General features: G+C 43.0%; 1 protein-coding gene across 1 annotated transcript in view; it reads right to left on the bottom strand.

Moving 5' to 3' along the window:
- Positions 1–16,463: 16,463 nt before the first annotated feature.
- LOC121289763 (potassium voltage-gated channel subfamily E member 3-like) overlaps positions 16,464–26,147 on the bottom strand; it is a 91,638-nt gene continuing 81,954 nt past the window's right edge. The window contains exon 2 of the mRNA XM_041209512.1: positions 16,464–16,828. Coding sequence (XP_041065446.1) covers positions 16,748–16,828 — 81 coding nt within the window. The 3' untranslated portion in view covers positions 16,464–16,747. The remainder of the gene's footprint in view (positions 16,829–26,147) is intronic.

Genomic DNA, 26,147 nt, shown 5'->3' with positions numbered 1-26,147 from the left:
TGCATGAGATTCAGGTGGGCTCCTCAACCACCCAAGAAAACAGTAAAATTAAAATGGCCCTGGGGTGGGAAAGCGGTAGTAAGTTTGACATCTAGGATTTTAACACTGGTTCTGCCCAGATACTGCCAGGCAGCTGGAGTTCAAATGCTCTCTGTAGGCTCCTCCTCCATATTAGTAACACATTTACTTCTATATCAATCAAACAGTTGAATAATAAAAATCTTGATTTAGACCAAGAATGGACGATCTTGTTTTTTGTTTGGCAAGATGAAATGAACCAATAAAAACATTGCAGGCAGAGGATAATTGGAACAGTTTGTTTGTTTGTGAGCTTGAAGCATGTCAATCGTAGTTCCTTCTACCATCTCAGGTTTATATTTCTTTCCAATCTACCAGAAAGGTGCTTTATTACTTTGTTAGAAATTTTGATAGAACTCAGAATGAAAGAATCCCAGCAGCAAATATATCCACAGGGCTATAGATGTCAGGAAAGAGATGTACTGCATATAGCATAACCTCTGAAACCATGGAACAAATGTAACTGTACTAACAGCTCCTCTTCGAATATAACAAAAGCCAAACCTATATCTAACCATCATTACTAAAGGATAAAAATAGGGATAATGCCTTTTTTCACATTCACACTCGACAACACACCTGTGTTGGGTGCCAGCAACAGGAGAAAAAAACTGATGTAAAGTAGCATGGGGATGTTTAAATGGCTGTTAGAAGGAGGGAGGTTGTGGGGAAAAAAATGATAAAATATGCTGTACAAGGAATTTAATGCTGAAAACAACTCTTGTGGATAAGTTGATTTCTGGTCATGACTCAAAATATATAATGATTAAACAAAATAACTTTTAATATTATTTATCATGTCAACAATTTTAACATTTTGATTGATTTGTGAATTCAAAATTCAGTTTAAAAGACACATAAATCTCACAGCAGCTAATCAAATGTTACCATTGTTGCAACTATCTGGCTCCATAATTCATGTGTTTTAGGGGTATAATTTTAGATTTAGGAATATAACTTTTAGGTTGGGAATTAAAGGGTAAACTGTAACATAAATGGAAACACTTGGTTGAGGAACTGGTAAAAAAACCTGGGGTAATTGCAGTTAAAAGCTAACCTGTGTTTATCTTACAAGGCCATAATTCGATGTGAGAAAACTTAAATAATGGATGTTCCATCTCTGGACCTCTTGATAAAGCAAGGATGCCTATTGTTATCTCAATCAAATATTAAAATTTATGTAGTTCCTAGAGGAAAGGAAGCTAAAAACAAGGGACAAAAGCAAAGTACTGAAAAAACTCAGCAGGTCTGGCAGCATCTGTGGAGAGAGAAACAGAGTTAACCTTACAAGTCAAATTTGACTCTTCTTCAGAACTGAAGAGAAGCAGAAATGATTTCTACCCCTCTTCGGTTCCAAAGAAGAGTCATATTGGACTCAAAATGTTAACTCTGTTTCTCTCTCTACAGATGCTGCCGATCATGCTGAGTTCTTTTCCAGTAGTTTCTGTTTTTATTTCAGATCTCCAGTACCTGCAGTATTTTGCTTTTATTATTGTAAACAAGGAGGTCCCTTGGTGACACTAGCAATTCTGGGAAAGAGGGTCACAAGTTCTATTCAAGATATATATTATTCACATGGGCCGCTGAATTAAATGTGTTGTCTTGAAGGTGAAAGATTAGTTTGCGTTTTTATTTAGAATATCCCAAAGCATGCCATGATGCCATGGAGATGGGCTGTGGGGTTTAGGATGGTTCTGTTGGTTTAATTTATTTGTGCTTGTGCTTGCTCACAGAAGCAAGCTGTCAGCAGTTTAGCTCAGGAACTGGCAGAGGAAGAGAGAGAGGGAGAGAAAGAAAGTCTGCTAAGAGCTGTAAAGCAGCTATAGACCGAAAGCAAAAGAGCTGTCAGAAATCAAGGGTATTTCTAAGTTGGAGGCATTAAGCAAGAGTCCCGTGAAGCCTGCGCTTGAGATGGAGGGTCCACACTTGTGAGGTGCTGGAGGGATTTTTAGCTGGAGGCTAGTGGAAAGACCCCCAAGAAAATTATAACTCACAGGAAAGCAGGAGCACTGAGGAAAATCGAAGCAAATTCCTGAGAGCTGTGGCACTTTGGTTTGGTCCCAGGAAGTGAAGGAACCTTCAGGAGCTTGAAGTCATAAGGAAAAAGAGGAGGTTCAGTTGGAAATTTTAATCTAAAGTGTATGTGATTGTGTTGCATTATGCTTTTCGATGTAAAGTATTCAGTTAAGGCAATGTTTATTTAGCAATGTTTGCTTCATTCGTTTCTTGTTTACTAAAATTCATTTGTTGTAAACCATGGGATTGTATGGCATCATTTCTGTCAGTTATCCAATGGATGTTTGAAATTATCAGGCTCTATGGGGATCATAACGTCAATTCACCTTTCTTTAAATGTTGAAGATAGCAACACAATACAAATAAATTGCACTTAATTGTAATTATTTGCTCTGAATTATCCATTTTTAGATTAAATTTTATGGGCATAATCTCATCAATAATATTTTTGTTTCTCAATCAGTCTGGTCTGTGTAAAGTGTGTAATACTTGGTTGATTTATTTTGTGAACACATTGGGCATTCAGGAAACCCAATCTGCGCACCTTTGCAGCTGGCAAACTGCACATCTGACCTATATGTGACTTCACACACCATTTTTGTCTTTTCACACCGCAAACCAGCCTGGTAGGAGTGTGGGTGAGGAAGTGGGCCAGTTAGAAGGCCTGCCTCAGTTTTCATACACAGTATCCCAGCTCCCAACAAGTGTTTTAAATTCCCCTAATCCTCACTCCTCACCTTTCTTACCCCCACCCACCCCGTGCTAGCCCATGCCCCCTCTGATAACTCATGTCACCTCTATTCTCCCATGGGTCCTTCATGCCCCCTCAGATTACCCATGTAACCTCCATGCCTTCCATTGCCACTCACCCAGTATGCTCCATGTCCTCAGATTCCATGCAATATCAATGTAAAATATTTTACATTTCTTGGGGGGAAAATATGTCTTTCACTATCTAATAACAGTCTCAAATCATTGATACCAAGAGCAAAAATGCATTCTAGCATGTGAGAAATATCCTTGTGATACTTGCAATACTATTAGCTTGTGCCAAAGGCAAATCTGTTATTGTAACTTCTTGAAACTGTCTTCATTCTCAGATGAATGGAACACCTACTGTGCTGAAACCCATTGGCACTTGAAACTCAGCCAAGCATTGATAATGGTCACAGCTGACCAAACAATAGACTGCTGCCTGGGAAGGAAAGAACATATGCTTATTTAAATGTCAAAGCAGAGTGCCTGTCATTCAAAGTAAGCAAGTGGTCAGATCGTTTTGTGTAGGTTTACTTCAACTGTCAAAACCAAACTTTTTTTTCAGCCAGAGCCATTTAAACTCATGTAGAAAAGATGACAGCCCAGGCTGACAGGATACTTTGGTGCATTTTTCACTGCATTTCTCATTTTTTTTTATGTCATAAAGAATACCATACTAGACTTAGGCCAAATGATTTCACTTTGGATTTCAAAACAATGAACATTTCAGCTTGTGTGATATTTTACTGCCCTCTAGTTGGCAAATCCCAAACAGCACCTCACAGCACAATACTGTACTGTCTTATTCCATAAGAGACTTCTGCAGCTGGTGTTATTACTACTGTAGTTATTTAAACTACTGGCACATATGTCACCTCAAAACATACTAAAGGGATTCTTACAGCCTATTCTGTAGAAATGGGGTATCATAATGATATATCCTATCACTGATCGTTACCAGATATGAATATATATGGTGAAGTGCAATGTTGCTTGCAAACCCTCTGCCTATTTTTAGAATGACCAGAAACATTTACTGCGCCAGTTTAGAGTTCGAACACTACCTTTGCAATAAAGTGTTGAGATTTTGACACCTGACCTTTACATGTCACGCTTTATATGTTGCTTTAGAACGTGCATGTCGAAATGATTGTGCTATAATGAAAGTATTCCCAATGAAATTTTGATTCCAATTATTTAGTGGCAGGGTGCTTTTTCCAAATACAGATAGCTTCTGTTTTCCTCATAGTTCTACTGCTGATAAGCAATTTCAGCATTAGGATCCCAAGTCTGTTCACACGTAGGACCAATACAGTTTCTATATTGTGCACAAACAGAGCTTTTACAGATATTTGTAAAATTGGCAACTGTTTGATCATGGTGTATCATTCAGGAAACTTCAGATCTAACTTTGAATCTTGGCTCCATACAAGTTGCCACTTTGAAACATTAGAGGCGATCATCATTTAATCATAATTATTCCAATACACAACAGATGGGCAAGAAGAATCACTTAAATTTTCAACAAGTTGCTACAACAGTCTATAAGTGTTTGATGCAACGTCTTACTATAGCAATAGCTTATTTACCTGGATTTAATTCCATTTGTCCCCAGTTTTCTCCCCGTTTTCCACAAAGACACTGATCTATGGTTCGGACTTTTGAATCTGTCATTACAGATTAAATGATTCTTAATTCCGATTTATAATTGATTTCAACATTTTTTAAGGTACAGTGGAATGCACAACCCCTGCAACAGTTTGTAGTGTGGTATTGAGCCACACAGACCAAGGAATTTGCCTGTGGCACATTATCTGATCATGATCAAGGTGAGAGTCAGGGGACTATAACTGGTCTTTTTACTTCTGAAATAGGAGTGGATGGATTACCCAGCATTCCTGCTGTTGATCACTACTCAGTGATATTTGCTGGAAAGTTCACAGCTTTGAATATTGAATAAAAAGCATCCACAATCAAAGAATCCCACTCATAAGTGGTCAACTGATTAAGTGCATATTTGTGGCATTTAATATTTGATTCAGTTTTTATATTCTCCATGTTAAAATTAACAACTAACGCTCATTGTATTAGCTCCAGAGTGAAAAATGGCAACTTGGTCGATGTTTTTAGAGAGATGATGACACCTGCAGAATTGTGTGCAAGTGAAGTAAGCTTTGTCATGAGAAAAGTGAAAGTTGGGAAAAGTACAATGGAATTCAATTCTATGTAACAGAAGTCAATAAGAAAAAAATACTATTGTTTATGTGAGTAATTTACATATGACATTTACAAGTTGCCCACTCTGAACCATTTGCCCTCTTTTTAAACTCAGTTGCCTCTTGGGCCTGAATTCTTGCTCCCAAGTCAGGAGTGTAGTGCGAGGAAAATCCTCAACTCTGATGGTCTGATTTTTGTCTCGGGGTGAGGGGGGTGTTGGCGAGGGGTGGTGGAGGGGTGCGTGTGGATGAGGTCGGGGAGGCATGAGTGGCTAACCAGCCACAGGGGCTGTTGAGGGCTGAAGCAGGCTGTTGGAAAGACTGGCATTGGTGCTCTGGCACTTTGTCCCAGCTGTAAAAAAAACAAACAAACAGCTGTCTAACCCTCACCCCTCATGTTCCCTCACCTTCTCATACACTCCCCATTCCCCATCCTCCATGCCAACTCATACTACTGCATGCCCCCACCCACCCCATAGCCCTATAGCTCCATGCCAACACATCCCCCACCCACCACCCTTTGACCTGACACCCTCCATGTCAACTAACCCAGTATCCAGCATGGACAGTCCTCAGGAGCTATGCTGAGATGAAATAAAACAAATTTCATTGTGACTATTGATGGCTTCCCTTCTTAAAAACAGCACTGTAATGAATTTAAAAATATATATTCATTGCATTTAAATTCCTTCAACTGCTTAATCCCTTGTAAAAACAAGCATTTGTATTCATAGCCCCATATCAAAGACTTTATGACCACCTGGATCTGTCAATAAAACTGTGAACTGACCAGCACCCCACTGTGATAATGATGGGCTGCGGCATGCGGCACAGATCTTATAATCATAACCCTCAGGCTTATGTCAACAGACAGAATAAAACAGCAAGTGCTGATTTTCTTTTTAAACTACAGACTTTCTTTTTAAATGTAAAGGCCCGGAGATTTAAATGCCTTGACAACTTGACAGTTCCAATGAGTCTATCCATTTCTTATGCACATTTATGTATACTTTCAACAATCCCAAAGGGCACGTGACCTCTGCCAAAGGTGTCCATAGACCTATTCAAAAGGGTATACTGCCTCTCCAAAGAACTCCGCTAAGTTTAGACCTCACCTTGAAGAGTATAAAGCCCACAAGTCATGTTTTGGACATCCCACTAACAAAAATCTGATCGGTTTGAAGGCAGCTGCACCATCACCCCACCACCTGCCCACCCACCCCGTCCCACACCCCAACAACCCCCACGGCAATAGTGGGTGCCAGATTCAGGGCCAGGACTTCTGAAATCGGGGTTCTGATGCCATTTTGGCTAAGACAGAGACCCTTTCAATCATTGTGAAAATTCAGGTGTTGAATTAGTTTGAGAAAAGTGATTACCTCTTTTGATGTGAAAGCCCCTTATGCATGCTCCCTAATCAAGAATCAAACTAAATTTATTGAAACAACCTCTGAAAGGAGATAAGTAATTCAAGAAATAAAAGCCTATGGGATGAATTTTTAGGTCAGCATAATTTCAAGTGAGAGGTTTTCAATAACAGCAAAAATCAGCGTAAGTCTTAAACAAAAACTCTTCATCAATGCTATATAAGAACCAAGGATATAAAAAGATTCCAGAATCATCCTATATGTTTCTAAGGAAGTGATATTAACTCGCTACAAAGCCACATAGAATTAAACATGTTGGTGTGTAATGGTGCAATCAGATCTGACTAAACATAGGAACATAGGGCATTATTTTACACCTCACTGGCAGGCATGTACCTGACCCAGTCAGGCGTAAAATCGTGTGAGAACAAGTTGGGCGAGCGTCCCAACGTCATCCCACATGCGAGCAACCTTCAGGTCGGCGGGCGTGTGTAGGTGTCGGAGCCATGCTCACCATCAATTTAAAGGCCACTTGGGCCATTTAAAAGGCAATTGTTTGCAATTTTACATTACCCGTGCGATTTTGCGCTCGTTGCACATGCAAAACATGCAGGTGGGCAGCCTACTTTTTTGCAGAGCTTCATCCAAGGGCAGGGTAAAAAGAGTCAGCAACATTGCCAGTGTGAATAGTGAGGAGTTTAGGAGATAGTTTGCTGCTGGTTGCTTATTTGAACCTGACAGTTTCATCTCTGTTATGAGCTTAATTCTTGGCATTTCCAGGCTTCATTTCAGGAATCTTTGGTGTCTCCAAGGCACCCAAAGAATTTTGACCGTGTGGACCCTTCCAGGTATCAGTCAGCCTTCTGTAACCCTGGTAATGGGGATTGTGGTCTCCACTGGAGGCACCTCCTCTGAGGAAGAAGAGAGAGGTAGAAGGGAGAGGAGGCCAGGTGTCCCAATGCAGTTTCCAGAGGATTGACCTGTGAGGAGAGGCGCAGGCACTAGGGGTGCAGGGCCAGCAGGAAGTCCAAGGCGTAAGGGGCCGCAGAAGATGCCACTATCCTGCTGCCAGAGTTTACAGGCAACGATACAGCTACCTCAATATGTCTGAGGTGCAATGCTGAAGGAGGCTCCACCTCTCCAGGGAGATTGTAACCTCCATTTGTCATATGATTGGGCCTGAGATCACCTTCAGCTATGTGGGTGGATACCCCATGCCACTGGCTCTGAAGGTCACAGTGGCCCTCAACTTCTATGCCTCCGGCTCTTTCCGAGTTTGGGGGTAGAGTGGGATCTTTGTGGAGTGTCCTAATCACCTGTCCACAGTTGCATCAGGCTGGTGACAGAAGCTCTGTTCAGGCAGGTAATGACATTTATTCACTTCCATATAGACGATACCAATCAGGCTGAGTGAGCCAGAGGGTTTTTAGCGATTGCTGGATTCCCCTGCATCCAGGGTGCAATCGACTGCACACATGCAGCCATCAAAGCGCCAGCAGGTCAGCTGGGTGCCCTTGTCAACAGGAAGGGATTCTACTCGATGAACATCCAGGTAGTGTGAGACCACAAGATGCAGATTCTACAAGTCTGTGCAAGGTACCCTGGCAGCTCCCACGACGCTTATATCCTCAGACGCTCCCAGATGCCAAGGCTATTCAGTACTCCAGCCCGACTGGATGGGTGGCTGCTGGGTGACAAGTGCTATCCATTGAAAAGGTGGCTTCTGACGCCACCCAAGAAAAGAGGCAGAGCAGCATTATAATAGGAGTCATGGCTCCACAAGGGCGGTGATAGAGGGGACCATAGGCCTTCTGAAGATGTACATCCGATGTATGGACCGTTCAGGGGAGCGCTACAAACCACCCAGTGCGGGCATCACTGTTAGAGGTTGCGTGCTGCACTCTCCACAATCTGGCACTGGCAAGGGGGGAACCACTGGAGGAAGAGGATCTTTCCACAGGCCAAAAAGAATGAATCCAGTAGTGAGATGGAAGAGGAGCATGGTGAAGAGAACGCTGAGGGCATGGAGGCAGACCTTTGTATCCTTCAAGGAGACGGGGACAGAGGAATGCCTTGATCTAATGCTCCTTCAGCTAGGTTGCCAAAGATCTGCTTCCACCACAAGCCTTGGCTACCACCTCCATCCCAGATGTCTGAAATAACTCTTTTATTTGAACACAAAGTCCACTCAGTGCCTGTGCAATAAAGTTTAGAGCCACTCATGTCCGGCATTACATACTGACGTACTCTGCACCCATAAAAAGGCAAAACATACTCAGGCCATTATGACAAAAGCAAAATTTATATAATTTTGACACTCACACTAAATCAACATTACCATATCTGGTGTTAATGCCCACACCAGTAAATGTATAAACAAAACATGCAGAACAGAAGATCACCTGTGAACAGTCCCTCTTGTGCTCATGCTGCCTGAAACTTATGCTCATGTGTGCTGTGTCTTCGTGTCCTCTCTCTACCTGCAGTGCCATTGCAGCCCGGCCAACCCCACCTGAGGAACTCCTCACAGGGCACATCTGAGTCGTGGCCCTCGAGCAGCAAAGCACTCAGTCCAAGCAGCCAGGGCTTACCCCTTGGCCAACTCTGGCATCATTGACAGTTGGCGCTCAGACTCTAACACTCCTGAGGTCCATAGGGGGAGACGACCAGTCCTTAACACTTCTCCACAATGATCCATGCCACTCAGTACTCAACTTTGCCAAGCACAGCAGGTTGTTGAGCCTTTCGCGGCACTGCACCCATGTGCACCACACATGTCGTGGCTGCTGACCTCGGCTGCCACCTCCTCCCAAGCTTTTTAGTTTGATGCGGTGGCCTCCTCCTGCCATTTCTGGGAACAAGGATGTCCAGCCTGACACCCATCTCCTCCATGAGAACCACGAGGCACTCATCTGAGAAACGAGGCACTCGCCTGATGTCTCCAACCGCTGGTGAGGCCATTGCTCCAGTCTCCAGACCACAGAAATATTCTCCCCTGGCAGCCTTTAGGGAGCTTCCTCTGCTGATTTTAAACCACCTGCCGGGCCGCCAGAGGACCCACGCCTGACAGGACCTCGCACCTCCCCGGCCCTTCCTGACCACTGGGAAGACGCGTTTCACACCGGGCAGGTCTTAATTAGCCAGCTAGCATGAAATCATGGTCGTGGGTCAATCACAGTCGAGGACCTTTTTCCTGGCTGCTCCCGGGCCTGCTGATCATGTGCCTGATGAAGCAAAAATTCAGGCCATAAGAAAATAAATAGGCCATTGAGCCTATCAAGCCTGTTCTGCCATTTAATCATAGATGATCTATGGCCTAACTGAATCGGCGAGTTGTCTTATGAGGAAAGGCTATAAGACCATAAGACCATAAGACGTAGGAGCAGAAGTATTCGGCCCATCGAGTTTGCTCCATCATTCAATGAGATTACGGCTGATCTGATAATCCTCAACTCCACTTTCCTGCCTTTTCCCCATAACTCTGATTCCCTTACTGATTAAAAATCTGTCCACCTCAGCCTTGAATATATTTAACAACCCAGCTTCAACAGCCCTCTGCTGCAAAGAATTCCACAGATTCACTGCCCTTTGAGAGAAAAAAATTCCTCATCTCTGTCTTAAATGGACAACCCCTTACTCTGAGATTATGCCCTCTAGTCCTAGGTTCTCCCACAAAAGGAAACAACCTCTCAGCATCTACCCTGTCAAGCCCCCTAAGAATCTTATATGTTTCAATAAAGTCGCCCCTCATTCTTCTAAATTCCAATGAGTACAGGTCCAACCTACTCAACCTCTCCTCCTAAGAAAATCCCTCCATACCTGGGATCGACCTAGTGAACCTTCTCTGGACTGCCTCCAATGCCAGTACATCTTTCCAAAACTGTTCACAGTATTCTAGGTGTGGTCTAACTAGTGCATTGAATAGTTTTAGCAAGACTTCCCTATTTTTATACTCCATTCCCTTTGAAATAAAGGCCAACATTCCATTTGCCATCCCTATCACCTGCTGAACTTGTCTGCTAGCCTTTTGTGACTCATGAACAAGGACCCCAAATCCCTCTGTGCTGCAGTTTTCTGCAGCCTTTCTCCATTTAAATAATATTCAGCTCCTCTATTCTTCCTGCCGAAGTGCATAACCTCACATTTTCCCACATTATATTCCACCAGCCAAGTTTTTGCCCACTAATTTAACCTGTCTATATCCCTCTGTAGACTCTTTGTGTCATTCTCACAACTTGCCTTCCCACCTATTTTTGTGTCATCTGCAAACTTGGCGATAGTACATTCACTTCCCTCATCCATGTCATTCATATATATTGTAAATAATTGCGGCCCAAAAAATAGCAGACAATTGTACTATTAATGGGCTTAATTGCCCGCTTAATTGTTGGCAGGCACACTTCTGACTTTTGCGTGCGCCTACCGAACGAAATATCATGTGAGTGCATGATGACGTCAGGACACTCGCCCAACGTCATCTCGCGCGATTTCACGCCCAATCATGTCGGGCACGTGCCCATCCAATCAATGTAAAATTCAGCCCCTCAAGGGATCTCTTTAAAAATAAGAGCTCCTGCATTTAAGACAGAGATGAGAAGAATTTTTTCCTGAGGGTTGGGAGACTTTAGAATTCTCTTCCTCAAAGGTGGTTGAGGCAGTGTCCTTGAATATCTTTAAGGCAGAGGTAGATAGATTCTTGAAAAGCAAGGGGGCAAAAGGTTATTGGGCAGGAATGTGAAGTTGAGGTTAAAATTAGATCAGCCATGATCTTATTGAATGGCGGAACAGGATTGAGGGGCCGAGCGGCCAACTCCTGCACCTGATTCATATGCTTGTATGTATGTATATCTGCCTTTGCGCCATATCCCTTAGTGCCTTTTGTTACCTCAGATTTTAAAATAACAATTGATCTAGCCTCAATTGCAGTTTGCAGGAGAGAACTCCAAACTTCTTCTACCCTCTACGTGTAGAAGTGTTTACTAATTTCAATCATAAAAGATCCAATTCTAATTTTTAGACTATGCCCCCTAGTCCTAGGCTCAACAAACAATGGACATAGTTACTTTCTTTCTACCCTATCAGTTCCCCTTAATATGTAGGAAACAAGTCAAAGCGATATACTCAGGATTATACAATCCTGTATAGTGATAGAGTTATACATTGTAATTGAAGTAGGCTTAAATACCAGAAATATGCATTTAATCTGCTGCCCACTTTTATGAATTCGGGAACATTGCTCGAGTGGAATGCTTGCTCTGGTTTGTGAATGCTTTTTGAAAAGATTATAGAAAAGAGCTGAAAAAGAAATTGTAAGCTAATGGAAGAACCACAGGTTTTAACTGTAGTAAAGTAGTATGTTATCTGATATTCTTACCATAACTACAGTTAACCATGCAAATAATTTTGATACCTAGCCCAGTTCTATGATGTTGAACAGACGGCGGGCTACATTTCCTGCCTGTTGGCAGGTTAGCATTGGAGCAGGAATACCACCAGCCAATGTGAAAGTGAAGCTTACCCACCATAATTTCCTCCCAGCATCCTGTTTGCTATATAGAAAGGGTTTGCAGCTATATTGTGTCTGCCTTGGCTCTGTGGTAACATTCTCACTTGAGTCAGAAGACCCCACTGTGAAACTTGAGAACTTAATCTAAGTTGACACTTCCATGCTACATTGTCAGAGGTGCTAGCTTTTGGATAAGACATTAAACTAAGATTTGTCTGTTCCCTCAGGGGGGGTTCTCTGAGGGAAACCAACAGCAAATGTCCAAACAGAACCAGCAGAATACTAGAGAGATTTCTACACAGTTAAATTAACACCAAAAATAACACACAAAATGGCCCCCTCATTGTGATATTTCCCTCAATGCTATCTTCCTGCAGCTCCTATAGCCATTACTATATTGTTGGTGTTTTTATTTGGGATGGATTTCCTTTTGTTACCAAATATTTGCTTGAAATGTAAATTGCACCCTTTTGTCTACAGTAGCCTAGTAGCTATAATTCTGATGTTGTGAGTTAATCTTCCAGCATGGCAATTTGTGAAATTGAATTCAATATATCTAGTAATTTATAGACTAGTACTGGAAAAAGAGCCATGAATGGTTCTAGATTGTTGTAAAACCAAACAGGTTCACTAATGTCCTTCAGGCAAGTGAGCCTAAGACATCTATCCAATCTGCCTTCTGAACAACTGCAATTCAACACAGTGGGGGTATCTTTAGCCTATCCACCAGCAGGAAGCTGCTGAGCTGCTGGGATCAGATCAAACACCTTCTTTTTGCTTACCCTGTCTGGTGTTACTTTTCTTTGAAATCAATGGGACTTAAAATCAGGCAGAATGTGAAATAGGCAGCTGATCCAATCTGATCAATTTCCTGCCAGGTAAATTAGATTAAAATTACTCTTAATGTTGATGCTTAATGTCCTCAGGGCAACCCGGGGTGAGCAATAAATTCTGCCTTGTCAGTGTTGCTTAATTCTCAAGTATAAATAAAATAAGCACCTTTCTAATTCCATTTCTCTCTTGCCTTTTTTTCCAACAGCAGAATCTCTTGTTTGGCGAGCGGGGAAGGGGCCCGTTCGCTGATGCATAAAGTGACGTGGGGTGACGTCAGGCTTGTATCCCAATGTCATCCCGCGTCATTTAGATTTTCAGTTCGGCGGACACGCAGTTGAATTGGCTGTGCAGCCGCCAGAACTGTCAAGGGCCTATTTAGACCATTAAAAAAGTAATTAACATGATTAATGGAACTGCCCATCCAGCATTAAGGTTGGCGGGCAGGCCAGGAGCCCAGACGGTCTTCGGAAAACACATGAAACCTCATCCATGGGCGAGATGAGGTTTCATGAGGGTATTAAAATTTTTATTAAATGTTTACATAAAAGAAATTGACATGTCCCAGCTCATGTGACAGTAGCACATGAGTGGACATTTCAGTAATTTTTTTGCCTTCTTTATTGAAAGTTTCAAACCTGAGCCGATCTCCCTGAGGCAGCACTTTGCCTCAGGGAGATCTGTGTGCTCTTTCGCCTGCATGCAGGAAAGAGCTTACTCCTGGCGCAGAGAATACCCCCCCCCCCAACCGCTGCACAGGCACTTCCTGGCAGACGTCATGCTGGGCTGGCCTTAATTGGCCCACCCACTTAAAATAGCAGCACGCCCTCAAGCGGGGGCGCCAATCGGGAACACGCCTGCTCATGCCCGCTCCTACACAACACCCCCAACAGGGGGAAGATCCTGCCCCATATTTCTTTTCCCCACTTACTCTTGCCCCCTCTGCCTCTCGCTTGCTTCATATCTTTCATATTATATCTCTTTGTCTTTTTCATTTTGCCTCTTTCACTTATTCTCCTCATTCCTGGAGAAATGCTTTTCATTCCCTTTCTCGCACACTTCTCACATTCAGCCTGTCTGTCTCATTCATTCACTTCCCTTTACCTTTCATTCCATTTTAGCTTCCATGCAGTAGATGTTAGTTATTTGAAATTCAGAAGGTACTTTGTCTGGGTATTTTCACTGTGTTGGAGAACAGGAGTCAACAGTGAGAAAGGTTCCTGCAGAACTTGTTCAGGGTCATGAGGTCTCAGAACATCAACTCTTTTCTTCTCCACCGATGCTGCCAGACCTGCTGAGTTTTTCCAAGTAATTCTGTTTTTGTCTTGTTCAGGAGAAGCTGAGTTCACAAATGTGTTCTGCTATCCCTCAGATCCATTACGTCTGTGTCTGCATTATACAAACCAGCTAACTTGTCATCCTTAAGATTTGCTGCTCACTGAGAGAGACAGTTATTTAAGTGAAAAATTATGTTTTAAGCCAAAATGATCGAAAATGCTGTATGGTAAACTGTAAGTTGTGCCTTGTACTTGTTTTCCACTTCAGATTCATACTGCAACATACTGGACGCTTGTACTAGTGGCAATAGTGTAATTGCTTACATTAATTACCACAAGGATAAAACTGTATGGGCATCTGAAACTAAGCAAAGAGCCACATTTCAGCCATTTTCATATGCATATTACAGGATACCAGATTAAGATCACTGGTACAGATGGAGGAGGAAAAATAATTTCTCTCAAAGAATTAATGAACTTAGCCAAATTACTTGGCATTTGCAGAGCAGCATTATCTACATTAATCACATCTTTTCAGATCAGTAGAAATGTTCCTGATAATGAATGTCAAGTACTTGGTGCTCGCATGGAATTAGCTTCATTAATAAAAAGTGCATTACCCGAAAATGTGAAAGTAACTGCAACTAAGAAAACTTCCTCCTAGGCACGAGAAGCTGCCTGTACTGGAAGAACCATACATACTTGTTATCTTGCTGTTTAAGCTGCTTTCAAAAGTAACAAGTCATTTAAGGGTTTCCAGGCCTACCTATTTTCCAACCCCTGAAGAGTAACATTTCTTGGCTCCATAAAGGGTAAACATGATTTCCTCTCTCACGATGACAGCATTCTCTTCCCACCACTACCATTCTGTGGTGCCCTTGTTATTGCTTGACAGCCAGACTGCTGGCCCAGACTTCTGCAGTCCACACCTAGATGCTGCAGGCTATAGCCCATAGCAGTATGAGGTCACCCTCCAAGCCCATCTGCAGTCCCATCAATTAAAGGTCAGCAATCTTCCACTTCCCACACTTCAGCCACTAGGGAAATCAGCTCATTGGAGCACTAGGAGAGACAAAGGCACATGGAAGACAGGCACAAGGGACTGCACAAGGGTAATCTTGTATGCATTATGGAATGAGTGAATTTATAAAATTTGATTGGAATGTGCATTATCTGGTGATTTTTAATTGTGTTGTCAGAAGGAGAGCAATTTGATGGTCAGTGATAAAGGAAAAGAAAGGCATCTGAGACTGGTGAATTGGGAGTTGTTGTTGAGGTTACTGGCATTGCTCATGAATTACTCGATCATGTAGAGCCTGGGCATGAAGAAGTAATTTACATCATAGCCTTCCTTCCTCACTCTTCCTCCACTTCCTATTCCACTTTCTCCTCCTCCTCATGATCCAGTGCCTCAGTTTCTTGCCTGATAGGTGGCACCAAGGGCTGTACCCTCAAAATGGTCAGATTATGCAGCATACTAAATAGATACCCACTCATCTGATTACTGCAGGAAACATTGTTTAAGGATGCCAGTGGTGTGCTCTATAATGTCCCTCCTGGCAGCATGGCACTCATTGTACATCTGCTGCACATATTTGTGTGCATTCTGGATGGAGTCATCAGCCAGGTTGGATAAATGTTGTCACCCAATAGCCAACCTTTAACTTTTTATAGTAGATTAAATACAAGTGGAATAAGGACTGTCACAGAATGACATAATCATGACTGCTGCCAGATTAATGGACATTCACCTGCATGAGATGCTGCCTGTGATTGCACAAAAGTTGCACATTGAAGATGTGAAATTTTGTTGATGTACATGGCTGAGATTAGGTGCTTGCAAGGAATTGTGCATGTAGTCAATCATGGGGAAGCCTGCAATCCACACAATTCCTCATGTTTGCTCGACTTGTTTGTCTGGGGCAAAAAGAAATGAGATGAAAGTATTTGTCTCTATATAGTGAGCCTTAGTGTCCACTCTTGTACAAAGTGCACTGCAAACTGTAAAATCTGCTTGTATGTCCAGCAAAAGCTTGGAAAGAACCAACACATAAAAGTTGAGACAGTCACCTTGATGGCCGCAGGCAAAGTTGTCTTTGCTCTGTTTTGATGTTAAAGTTGGTAGATTTCAGTCATGACATCTTTACTAAGGCATCTCATGCATTTTGTCCTCATTGGAATTTGTTTACTGAAGACATTCATTGGTTATGAGATCTGCTGAGACCCCATCTCCCCTTCTTCTTCCTCCTTCTTCTAGCAGCTTGTCCTGCTCTGTGTGCCTCTCTTCATTTTCCCAGTCACATTCAAGAAGTCTTACCAGCCCACCCATGTGTGAAAACAATTTGTTTCAGCGCCAAATTTTAAATTACCAAAAATGTACTTCAATACCAGCTTCCCTGTAGAGTATTAAAATTTAATAAAATACAGGAAATATTAAAAAAAACATACAATTGCACCAGCAGAGAAGAAATTATCCAGCAACTAACTTGTAAGCAGTTCATGATTCCTTTAAATAGTGCGGGTGATAGATCCTTCTTTCCATTTAGCATTATATTCAGCTGTGGGAGGTTGAGACAGTGTTGGATTGTGGTGTCTGAACATGGCTGCATTGGCATCTAATCAGCATTGCATTCTGATTTGCGTCATCGCCTCCCTAATCTGCATCTTGACAGCAGTCGTTAAGTGGGTGCACAAGTCCCTTTACCAAGATGATGTCCAGCACAATTCCCAACAGAAATGTGGGTGTACATCTCCGGCCCCATTTTGATCTTTGGGTATCACCTAAAAAGTGCAAAGTACACAGCTCAGTTTAATCCCCTCAAAGCATCTCATAGTTTTACAGTCAATTCTTGTCTTTGGTCCCAAACTTTTAATTTTGTCACCAAAAATATTCCACAGAAATTAGTCTTTTTTGTTTGAATCTGTACATTTATAATTATATGTTTGAAATTTTTTAAAAAAAAAACAAAAAATGCTTTGCACTTTCATAATAAATCTTGGCATTGCTGTTGTGGGGGCAGGATTGGCAGATGGAAACTGTGGGAAGTGTGTGGGTTTGATGTGGTGTGATCAACAGCATTGATGCTGAATATTTATGATACCACACTTCTCAAAGGTTAGCTGGACCAGTTTCAGAAAGATGTGGATTTATCTGAGAAAAACATTACTTTTCATTCCCTTTAGTTCTGACTTATAGTCAGGGGGAGTGTGAACAACAGAATCCAATGTGTATGTAAGTGCCAGATCTATTCTTAAGCATCATTTATATTTTTTTACAACAGTACTCATGGAGCCTAGAAAATGCACGATCCAATTAATGATACATTATTTCATTACATTTCTAAATTTTGTTTGGATGTTTTTAAAAAATCTCCCTTTCTCAAATTTATCTCTATTCCCACCTTGAAAGTGCTATATCTTATTGTTCCAATGGTCATCCAGCCTTTTACCCAAACCTTTCTCCACACATGAACCCAGAATCTTTCTGCTCCATGTATAGCTCCATGCTACACTGGACAAGCACTTATGCCCAGTCGGCTCTCAGGAACATAAAGCAAAGTCTTATTTGTGCATTTATTATAAGATGAGGGAAAATACTTTATTCTCTCTCCTTCAAAACATCCATCTTAGCGTTTATGCTAAAAATTTTTTTTAAAAATGACGTGAATGTCTCCAACTGTAATGCAAAGAATAATTTCGAAAAAGCAACAACTTACATTCAGAAAGCACCTTTCACATTCGGAAGACTTCCCACAGAGCTTCACAGCCAATGAGTCAGCTGTTATTATGCATGTGAGGATAACCATGTAAATTAGCTGATTTTGTTTATAGATTTTATAGAATTTTTACAATTAGAATAAAATCTATAATGAAACATTCTCTTTATAAGAGAATTTTTATTTGTTGTTACATGGATGGCTGCTTTCTAGGGGCGTCAGAGTAATTAGTTTGACATTTTCTCTATTATTCATTCTTGAGACATCATCGTTGGCAAGGCTGATATTTATTGCCCATCTGCAGTTGCCCTTGAGAAGGTGGTGGTGAGCTTTCTTAATAAATCACTGTGGTGCATTTGGTGGAGGTGCCCTCACAATGCTGCTGGGTCAAGAACTTTGGCCCAACAACAATGAAGAAACAGTGATCTATGTACAAGTCAGGATGGTGTGTGACTTGGGAAATAATTCTGCTCCCATGCACCTGCTTTCCTTAATAAAAGCAAAATACTGAGATGCTGGAGATCTGCAATAAACACAAAATGCTGGAAAAACTCAGCAGTTTTGGCAGCATCTGTGGAAAGAGAAACAGGGTTGATGTTTTGAGTCAAACATGATTCTTCTACAGAACTAAAGAGAGGTAGAAATGTGTGGGTTTTATGCTGTCGAAAAAGGGAGGAGGGGGTCAGGTGGAACAAAAAGGAAAGTCAGGGATAGGTTAGAGGGTGGGAGTGATCATATAGCAAAGATGTCATGGAACAAAAGGCTATGGGAGTGGCAATGTTAGTAGAAAATAAACAAAACATAGGTCCAGAGCAGGTGTTAATTGCAGAATAAAGGTCAGCTCTGAAAGCAAAAGCAAGAAAACAAGACACAAACTGGCACTTGCGGAAAAAAATGGAGGACAGAGTACATGGTTTGAAGTTGGTGAACTTAATGTTGAGTCCAGAAGACTGTAAAAGTTCCTAATCGGAAGATGAGGTGCTGTTCCTCCAGCTTGTGTTGGGCTTTGCTGGATCATTGCAATAGGCTGAGGACAGAAATGTGAGCATGAGAGCAAGATGATGAATTGAAATAGCAAGTAACTGGAAGGTCAGGGACATGCTTAAGGACTGAGTGGAGGCATTCCACAAAGAGGTCAACCAGTCTGCGTTTAGTCTCTCCAATGTAGAGAAGACCAAATTGTGAGCAGCAAATACAATAGACTAAATTGAAAGAAGTACAAGCAGATTGCTGCTTCATCTGGAAGGAGTGTTCAGTGCCTTAAATAGTGAGGAGAAAGGAGGGAAGGTACCATGGGAAGGGGATGAGATGTTAAGGCAATAGAAGAGTGGACCAGGGTGTCATGGAGGGAATGATCCCTTCGGAATGCTGATGAGGAGGGGAAGATGTGTCTAGTGGTGGCATCATGCTGGAGGTGGCAGAAATGGTAATGGATTATTCCTTGAATACAGGGGCTGGTGGGTGGGAAGTGAGGACAAGGGGAACCCTATTGTGGTTCTGGGAGGGAGGGGAAAGGGTGAAGACAGAAGTGCGGGTAACGGGTCAGAGATAGTTGGGGGCCCTGTCAACCACAGTGAGGTGGAATCCTCAGCTCAGGAAGAAGAACGACATGTTAGAAGCACCATTGTAGAAGGTAGCATCATCAGAGCTGATGCAATGGAGATGAAGAAACCAGGAGAATGGAATAGAGTCCTCAGGAAGCAGGGCATGAAGAAGTGCAGTCAAGGTAGCGATGAGAGTTGCCAGGCTTGCAATGAATATTAGTAGACAGTCTATTCTCAAAAATAGGGACAGAAAAGTTGAGGAAGGAAAGGGAAGTGTCAGAGATGGACCATGTAAAGGTGCAAAGGGTGGAAATTGGAAGCAAAATTGATGAATTTTTCCAGTTCCGGGCGAGAGCACAATGTGGCACTGATACAGTCATCAATGTTTTTGGAAGAGAGTAGTAGGAGGATGCCTGAGTAGGACTGGAACAATGTGCCACATACCCCATAAAGTGACAGGCCCATGTGGGTACCCAGAGCCATACCTTTTATTTGGCGGAAGTGAGACAAATTAAAGGAGAAGTTATTCAGTGAGAGAACAAGTTCAGCAACGTGGCGAGGGTGGTGGTGGTTAGGGACTGTTTGGGCCTCCTTTCAAGGAGGAAGCAGAGAGCCCTCAGACTGTCCTAGTGGAGTTGGAGGTAGAGAGATTGGAAGTCCATAGTGAAGAGAAGGCAGTTAGGGCCAGGAAACTGTTGAAATGTTGAAATGACATAGGGTGTCAGAAGAATCAAAATGTAGGTGGGAAAACACGACAAGAGGTAAAAAATAGTCAATTTAGGAAGAAATAAGTTCAATGGAACAGAAATAGCTTGAGACAATGGCTCCACAAGTACAGTCCTGTTTGTAGATTTTGGGAAGGAGGTAGATGCAGGCTGTGCAGGATTTGGGGACTATGAGGTTAGAAGCTGTGGAGGGAAGATCTCCAGAGGAAATGAGGTCAGTGATAGCTCTGTAATTGATGGCTTGATGTTTGGTGGTGGGGTCATGCTCCAGGGGAAGGTAGGAAGAAGTGTCTGAGAGTTGGCGTTCAGCCTCTGCAAAGTAGAGATCAGTATGCCAGACAACAGCACCACCCTTGTAAGCAGGTTTGATAACAAAATCAGAGTTACACCTGAGAGAACGGAGTGCAGCAAGATCAGAGGGAGACAGGTTAGAGTGGTTGAGGGAAGCAGAGAAACTGAAATAGCTGATGTCACATCGGCAGTTCTCAATGCAAAGATAGAGAGTGGGTAAGAGGCCAGAGGGAAGGGTCCACAGCAGAGGGAGAGTATTGGAGATGGGTGAAAAGGTCGGTGAAGACTGGGGAAGACTCCAGCCCCAATAAGTGAGCACGGAGGCGAAAGTGACGGAAGAAGAGTTCAATGTTATGCTGAGTCCAAAATTCATTGAGTTGAGGCCGTAAGGGGTTAAAACTGAGTCATTTGCTGAGCTCAGTGTCAGAGAGGGAAAGGTCAGAGGGTACGGTGAGCACATGGCGTAAGGTGGGATTGAAAAATGGATGGAATCGGAAGGAAGGGAAGTAGAGTAAGGATCTGCAGGGGCATCTGTACCAATAAGCTGTTGGAGCATGCTTTCCTTATCACATGAAAGGAAGAGAAAAAGTTTCTTGTTAAGGTGTTGAATGATACAAAGTATGAAATGAAACAGGAGACCAGGGCAACTTTGAGGTAGGGCCAGTCAGTGCTGCTCGAGAGATGGGTCGGGCGTGTACCTTTGGCATCAAATGGCACTGATTGTGGATCTCAGGATGCGGTGAGAACAGCAGTCTGAGGAACGTTATATGTCTCAGAGGCACCTGTAATCCTGGGTGGATTTGAAACAGGAAAGATGGAACCTCAGTTGGAATCAACGTGGAGTAAGTTGGAGCCGGAGACAGTCACTGAGGAAGGAAATGTGACTGCGACAGTGAGTTTTGGTAACTACCTTATCAAATACCAGGAGGGAAATGGAAAGCAATAAAGGCAAATGAGGTGGAGATCTCATTGGAGAGAAGAGCAGAACTTTTTCAAGGTAGGCATTCCTGGAAGGGAGGTGGCAGTGAATTAAACACTAAAATAAAAGCAAAAACTTCAGATACTGGAGATTTGCAATAAAACATGAAGTGCTGAACAAATCAGTAGCTCTGGCAGCATCTGTGGAGAGAGAAACAGAGTTAACATTTCAAATCCAATATGACTCTTCTTAAAAACTGAAGGGAGGTAGAAATGTGATGGGTTTTATGCTGTTGAGAAAGTGGAGAGGGGGTCAGGTGGAACAAAAGGGAAAGTCAGGGATAGGTTAGGGGTGGGAGAGATTATATACCAAAGATGTCATGGAGCAAAAGGACCAGTAATGGTAGTAGTAAACAAACAAAGCATTGGTCTAGAGTAGGTATTAATTGCAGAATAAAGGTCAGCTCTGAAAGCAAAAACATGAAAATAAGACACAAATTGACACTTGGGGAAAAAATCAAAATGGAGGACAGAGTTCATGGTCTGAAGTTGTTGAACTCAATGTTGAGTCCAGAAGTCTGTTTTCTTTGGCCTTCGATGAGATGGAGGTTTGAGAAGTGCTGTCAAAGAAGCTTTGGCGAGTTCCTCTTGGCTGGAGGGGAATATCATATGAGGATTGATGTGACAAAGAAAGGAAATCTACCTTGTACAAGTTGAAGTCTGATAGCACAGTTTCCCCTGTTGTATAGCCACCTGATGGCCTGAGGCTTGATTTAAGCCCTCTGCTTTCAACATGTAAAATATCATATATAGCATTCTGCCTAGTGCTTTAATTAGCTTCTTAAAAGTCTTAAATCCTCCAAAATAAAACAGTTATAATTTTACAATCCATTTCATAACAATTACTGCAGTTTCCTTCTTTATTGTGATTGATTAATAGGTCTATTTGCTGTGTTAAAGCAGCACTTTCCCTGTCCTACAATGATTGCTCTTCATCTTTGAATATAGCTTTTACAATAGGAGTAAGTGTAGAACTTAGTTCAACCATAAATAATACCAGAAGTGCACCAGCACTCTAGCTCAAATTTATCTTCACATTTCTTTAGAAATACCTGGGGCAAGTGAGTTGAATTCCTCAGGGATCTAACACTGGGACAGGAGCTTGTGCACATAATTGACCTAGAATCGCAGTCGCAATGCAAATTAATTAAATGTTCAAATGACAGCAAGAAGACAATGAAAATCTCATGCAGAGAGCTTGGTTACAATGGTGAATGAAACTCAGTGTGGACAAATGCGAAGTGTTGCATATTAAAACTAACGTTAGAAGACTTAGGGAAGTTGAAAGAGATCTGCTGATACTAATTAACTCATCACTCACATGCCAAATAGTTTGAGGTACCAATAGACAAAGTGAATAGGATGCTGGGTTATATTTGCAAATGAGTTGAGTTCAATGCTCAGAAGCATGGCGATGTGTAGAGTGCCCTGGGCCATCTACAACTGAGTTCTGTGAACCATTCTGTTTGCCACGAGAACAGGGGGCCATCCAGTGTTTAAATATAATGCAGAGGAAAATAAAAAGGCTGCTCCCCAGAGGGATGAGCTATGAGGCATGAATTGACAAGTTAACACAAAAAGAGATAGGTGAGAAGGCATTTGCACTCACCTTCCTCCTGCCCCCACTCCAGTAGCCCTGAGCTCCTCAGCGCGCCTTTCACGCTGGATGGCTGTTAATTGGCCAGCTAGCATGAAATTGTGGTCGGGGGCCAATCGGAGGCAGCGGGCTGTCTCCCGGCCACTCCTGGGCCCGCCCACCGCTCCGAAAATCCTGCCCTTGGTCTTTTTACCAAAGATCTATCCTAACATTTTAACATGTACACAAGGTGTAGTAGTGCAGATAAAAAATAATGTACTTGATTTTTGTGCTTTCAAAATCCATTGTTCTAAGGCCACCAAAGGAGATGGAAATTGTCTGTCAGGTATCTTATTTTATTCTCTCCTGGAAACTACAGTTCATTGCTAACCCCACATGCAAGTAATGAAGACTTTTGATTATTAGCTAAGTTAGGACATGCATCTCTGTCCAGCACATAATAAATAATTTTAAACAGAGACAAATGGAAAATTATTTTTTGTGCAGAAATTAGTTTGCAGACATCTTGAACTGTGTGTTTGCAAATTACATACAAATTCTAGTCACTATTTTATTTGCTGAAATATAATACATTTCTCTATAATTTTAATCACACTGGAGATGGGGTGATTATATCCCACAGGATACAGAACAATTACAGGAATTTTATGAAAAATTATATGTGACAGAAAGTTTTCAATTTAAGGTATTGTGAGCTGTTGTAAATTCCAAAGTGTTAAATGAATGATTGTGACAATAAAAATAACTTTTATACCTATATCCAAAGGCAAGAACCTATTTCATTATATACCACAGTGAAGCCATATTACGATCATAATCACCGTTGTTTTTAAATTTTGTAAATTCCAAATTGTGGGAACAAAACAAAAACAGAATTACCTGGAAAAACTCAGCAGGTCTGGCAGCATCAGTGGAGAAGAGCAATTGTGGGAACAATTTTATTCAGTGGACTGAAAACTGATATAAGAGTATCTCTGCACATTGACTCCTATCAGATAGTGTCACATCGCAGGCTGGAAGTACTACTCTCAAAGTCACAGATTTAACAGCACCAACAATTCAATCTGCCATGCTGGCTACCTCCCTAACATGTGTTAGATGACTTTACAGTATCTTATCCAAATACGGTATAGTATCCAATTCTAAAGTTTATACACACTTACACAAATAATCAGCTATCACCATGACATGCCCCCCTTATTAGACCAAAAGCATGTGCATGGTCTGCTTGGTGCATGTAGCTTGGGCTCCATCCCTTCTGAGCATGCTGCAATAAATTTTAAAACAAATTTAACAAATCATTACTTCCCGAACTCCCTGGCCAAAATTTTCCGTTTGGCAGGCGGGTGGGTGGAGCAGGTGCGGACATGGGCAGGGCTGACCTGATCGGCGCCCACAATCGGGACTGCGCCGTCATTTTGCGCTGGCGGGCCAATTAAGGCCTGCCCAGCGCACTTCCGACTCCCGTGGATAGCAGGAGTGTGCAGGCTGCGGCGGTCTGTTTAAAGAAGGCCTGGCAGCCTCCTGGAGGCCGTTCGCTATGACCACCTCAAGATCCAGCCGCAGGGGGTCTGCTCAGCAGGGCGATCTGGAGGGAAGGGCAGAGGAGCAGGGCAGGCTGCAGGGCCTGCTCCAGGAGCAGAGTAGGCTGCAGGGTCTGCCACAGGAGCAGGGCTGGCTGCAGGGTAGGCTAGCAGGGGGGGCCAATGTGCCCCCACTTTTCTGATGACTGATTTGCTGCCCTTCTCAAGAAGGTGGCAGCACAGCGGGAGGTGCTGGTTCCCCAGGATGAGAGGAGGAGGCCCCCCTCCATGACAAAGTGTGCCTGGGAGGAGGTGGCGGAGGTGGTGGGCTCCTGCGACATGATATGGCACACCTGGGTCGAGTGCCGTAAGCACTTCAACGAGTTGTTGCGCTCTAGCAGGGTAAGTACCATGTTGTTGTTGGGCATTTAACCCAGCGGGTAGCCTTAGCCTTTGAGGCCCCCCCGCCCCAAAGCTCTATTGTCGTGACTGCATTGAGTCATGTTGGGCATTTCTCGTACGCTGGGTGGGCAAGCAGATAGTGACCATGCTTACATCAGCCTCAGTGGTTCATGAGGAGATGGGTTCATGCATTGCTCTTAGTCGCACATGACTAGTCTGGGGGAAACCTGCAGGAGATGCAGCTAAACGCGTACTTAGAACTCCAACACATGCACTCTATTCACGGTGATGAGATTGCAGAAGGGGAACCTGAAGGTCTCGTGGCCAAGAGTCATCTGCCGACCTCAGCGTCGCACCTAGTGGCGCCTCCTTGCCACGGGAGCTAAAACCATGTGTTTCTTAAAGTGATGGACACAGAATGTGTCCAAGGTGGCCATTGGGGAGGGTTGGGAGCAGGCGTACTATATTTTTATGACTGAACAGCAGTAGTGGGGAGAGGAGACACTGGAGGCCTGAGATGGGCCACTATGGTTGGGGTGCAGTGTGCGCGTGCAGAGTCCATGTGCGATCAGCTGCAATGAATGGTCTTCTCTGTTTTTCAGGAGAAAAATGCTCACAATGCCTCTGAGCTTTTGCGGACTGGAGGCGGCCAGGCCCAGTTGCTGATTTTGAGCCGTTTCAAGCAGGAGGCCCTGGAGCTTGAAAGGCGCCATGTGCTCAGGTCCACAAGCGTCAGTGAGGCTGGAGCGGCTAGGTATTTGTTTTTCACAGTCCCATCCACTCTGTCTTCCCACCATCCAAAGCACTGATGATTGTTTGATTTGTTATTGTTGCAATATTGCTCATTCACAGACTGACAGAGTCAGAGGTGTGGGTCATATACAAAGGTCCCTTGGCCCTTCAAAGATGCGCATGTCCAGCACCTTCCAAAGACGCCTTATCCCATTTCTGACCACTATCCCCATGGCCTTGTATGCCATGGCATCGCAATTGCACATCCAAATACGTATGACATGTTAGGAGGGTTTCTGCATCCACAGCCCTTTCAGCCAGTGTGTCCCACATTACTGTGTGCAAGAGTTCCTCATCACCTCACCTGTCAACCTCATTCCCCTTACCTTAAATCAATGCCACCAGAGCATAGAAGTTGAGGGCAACTGTGACCTTTGGAGCCGCTGACATGGGGTGTCCGTCCACACATTTATGAGAGATCTCAGGGCCAATCATCCGACAGATAGTGTTGACTGTCTCCCTTGACAGTCGGAGCCTCCTATGGCACTGCACCTCAGTCATATTGAGGTATCTGCTTCGCCGCCTGAATACC

The sequence above is a fragment of the Carcharodon carcharias genome, chromosome 2 (genome assembly GCF_017639515.1).
Source record: "Carcharodon carcharias isolate sCarCar2 chromosome 2, sCarCar2.pri, whole genome shotgun sequence".
Lineage (NCBI taxonomy): Eukaryota > Metazoa > Chordata > Chondrichthyes > Lamniformes > Lamnidae > Carcharodon > Carcharodon carcharias.
Note: the sequence above shows the minus strand (reverse complement) of the source record. Positions and strands in the feature narration are given on the sequence as shown.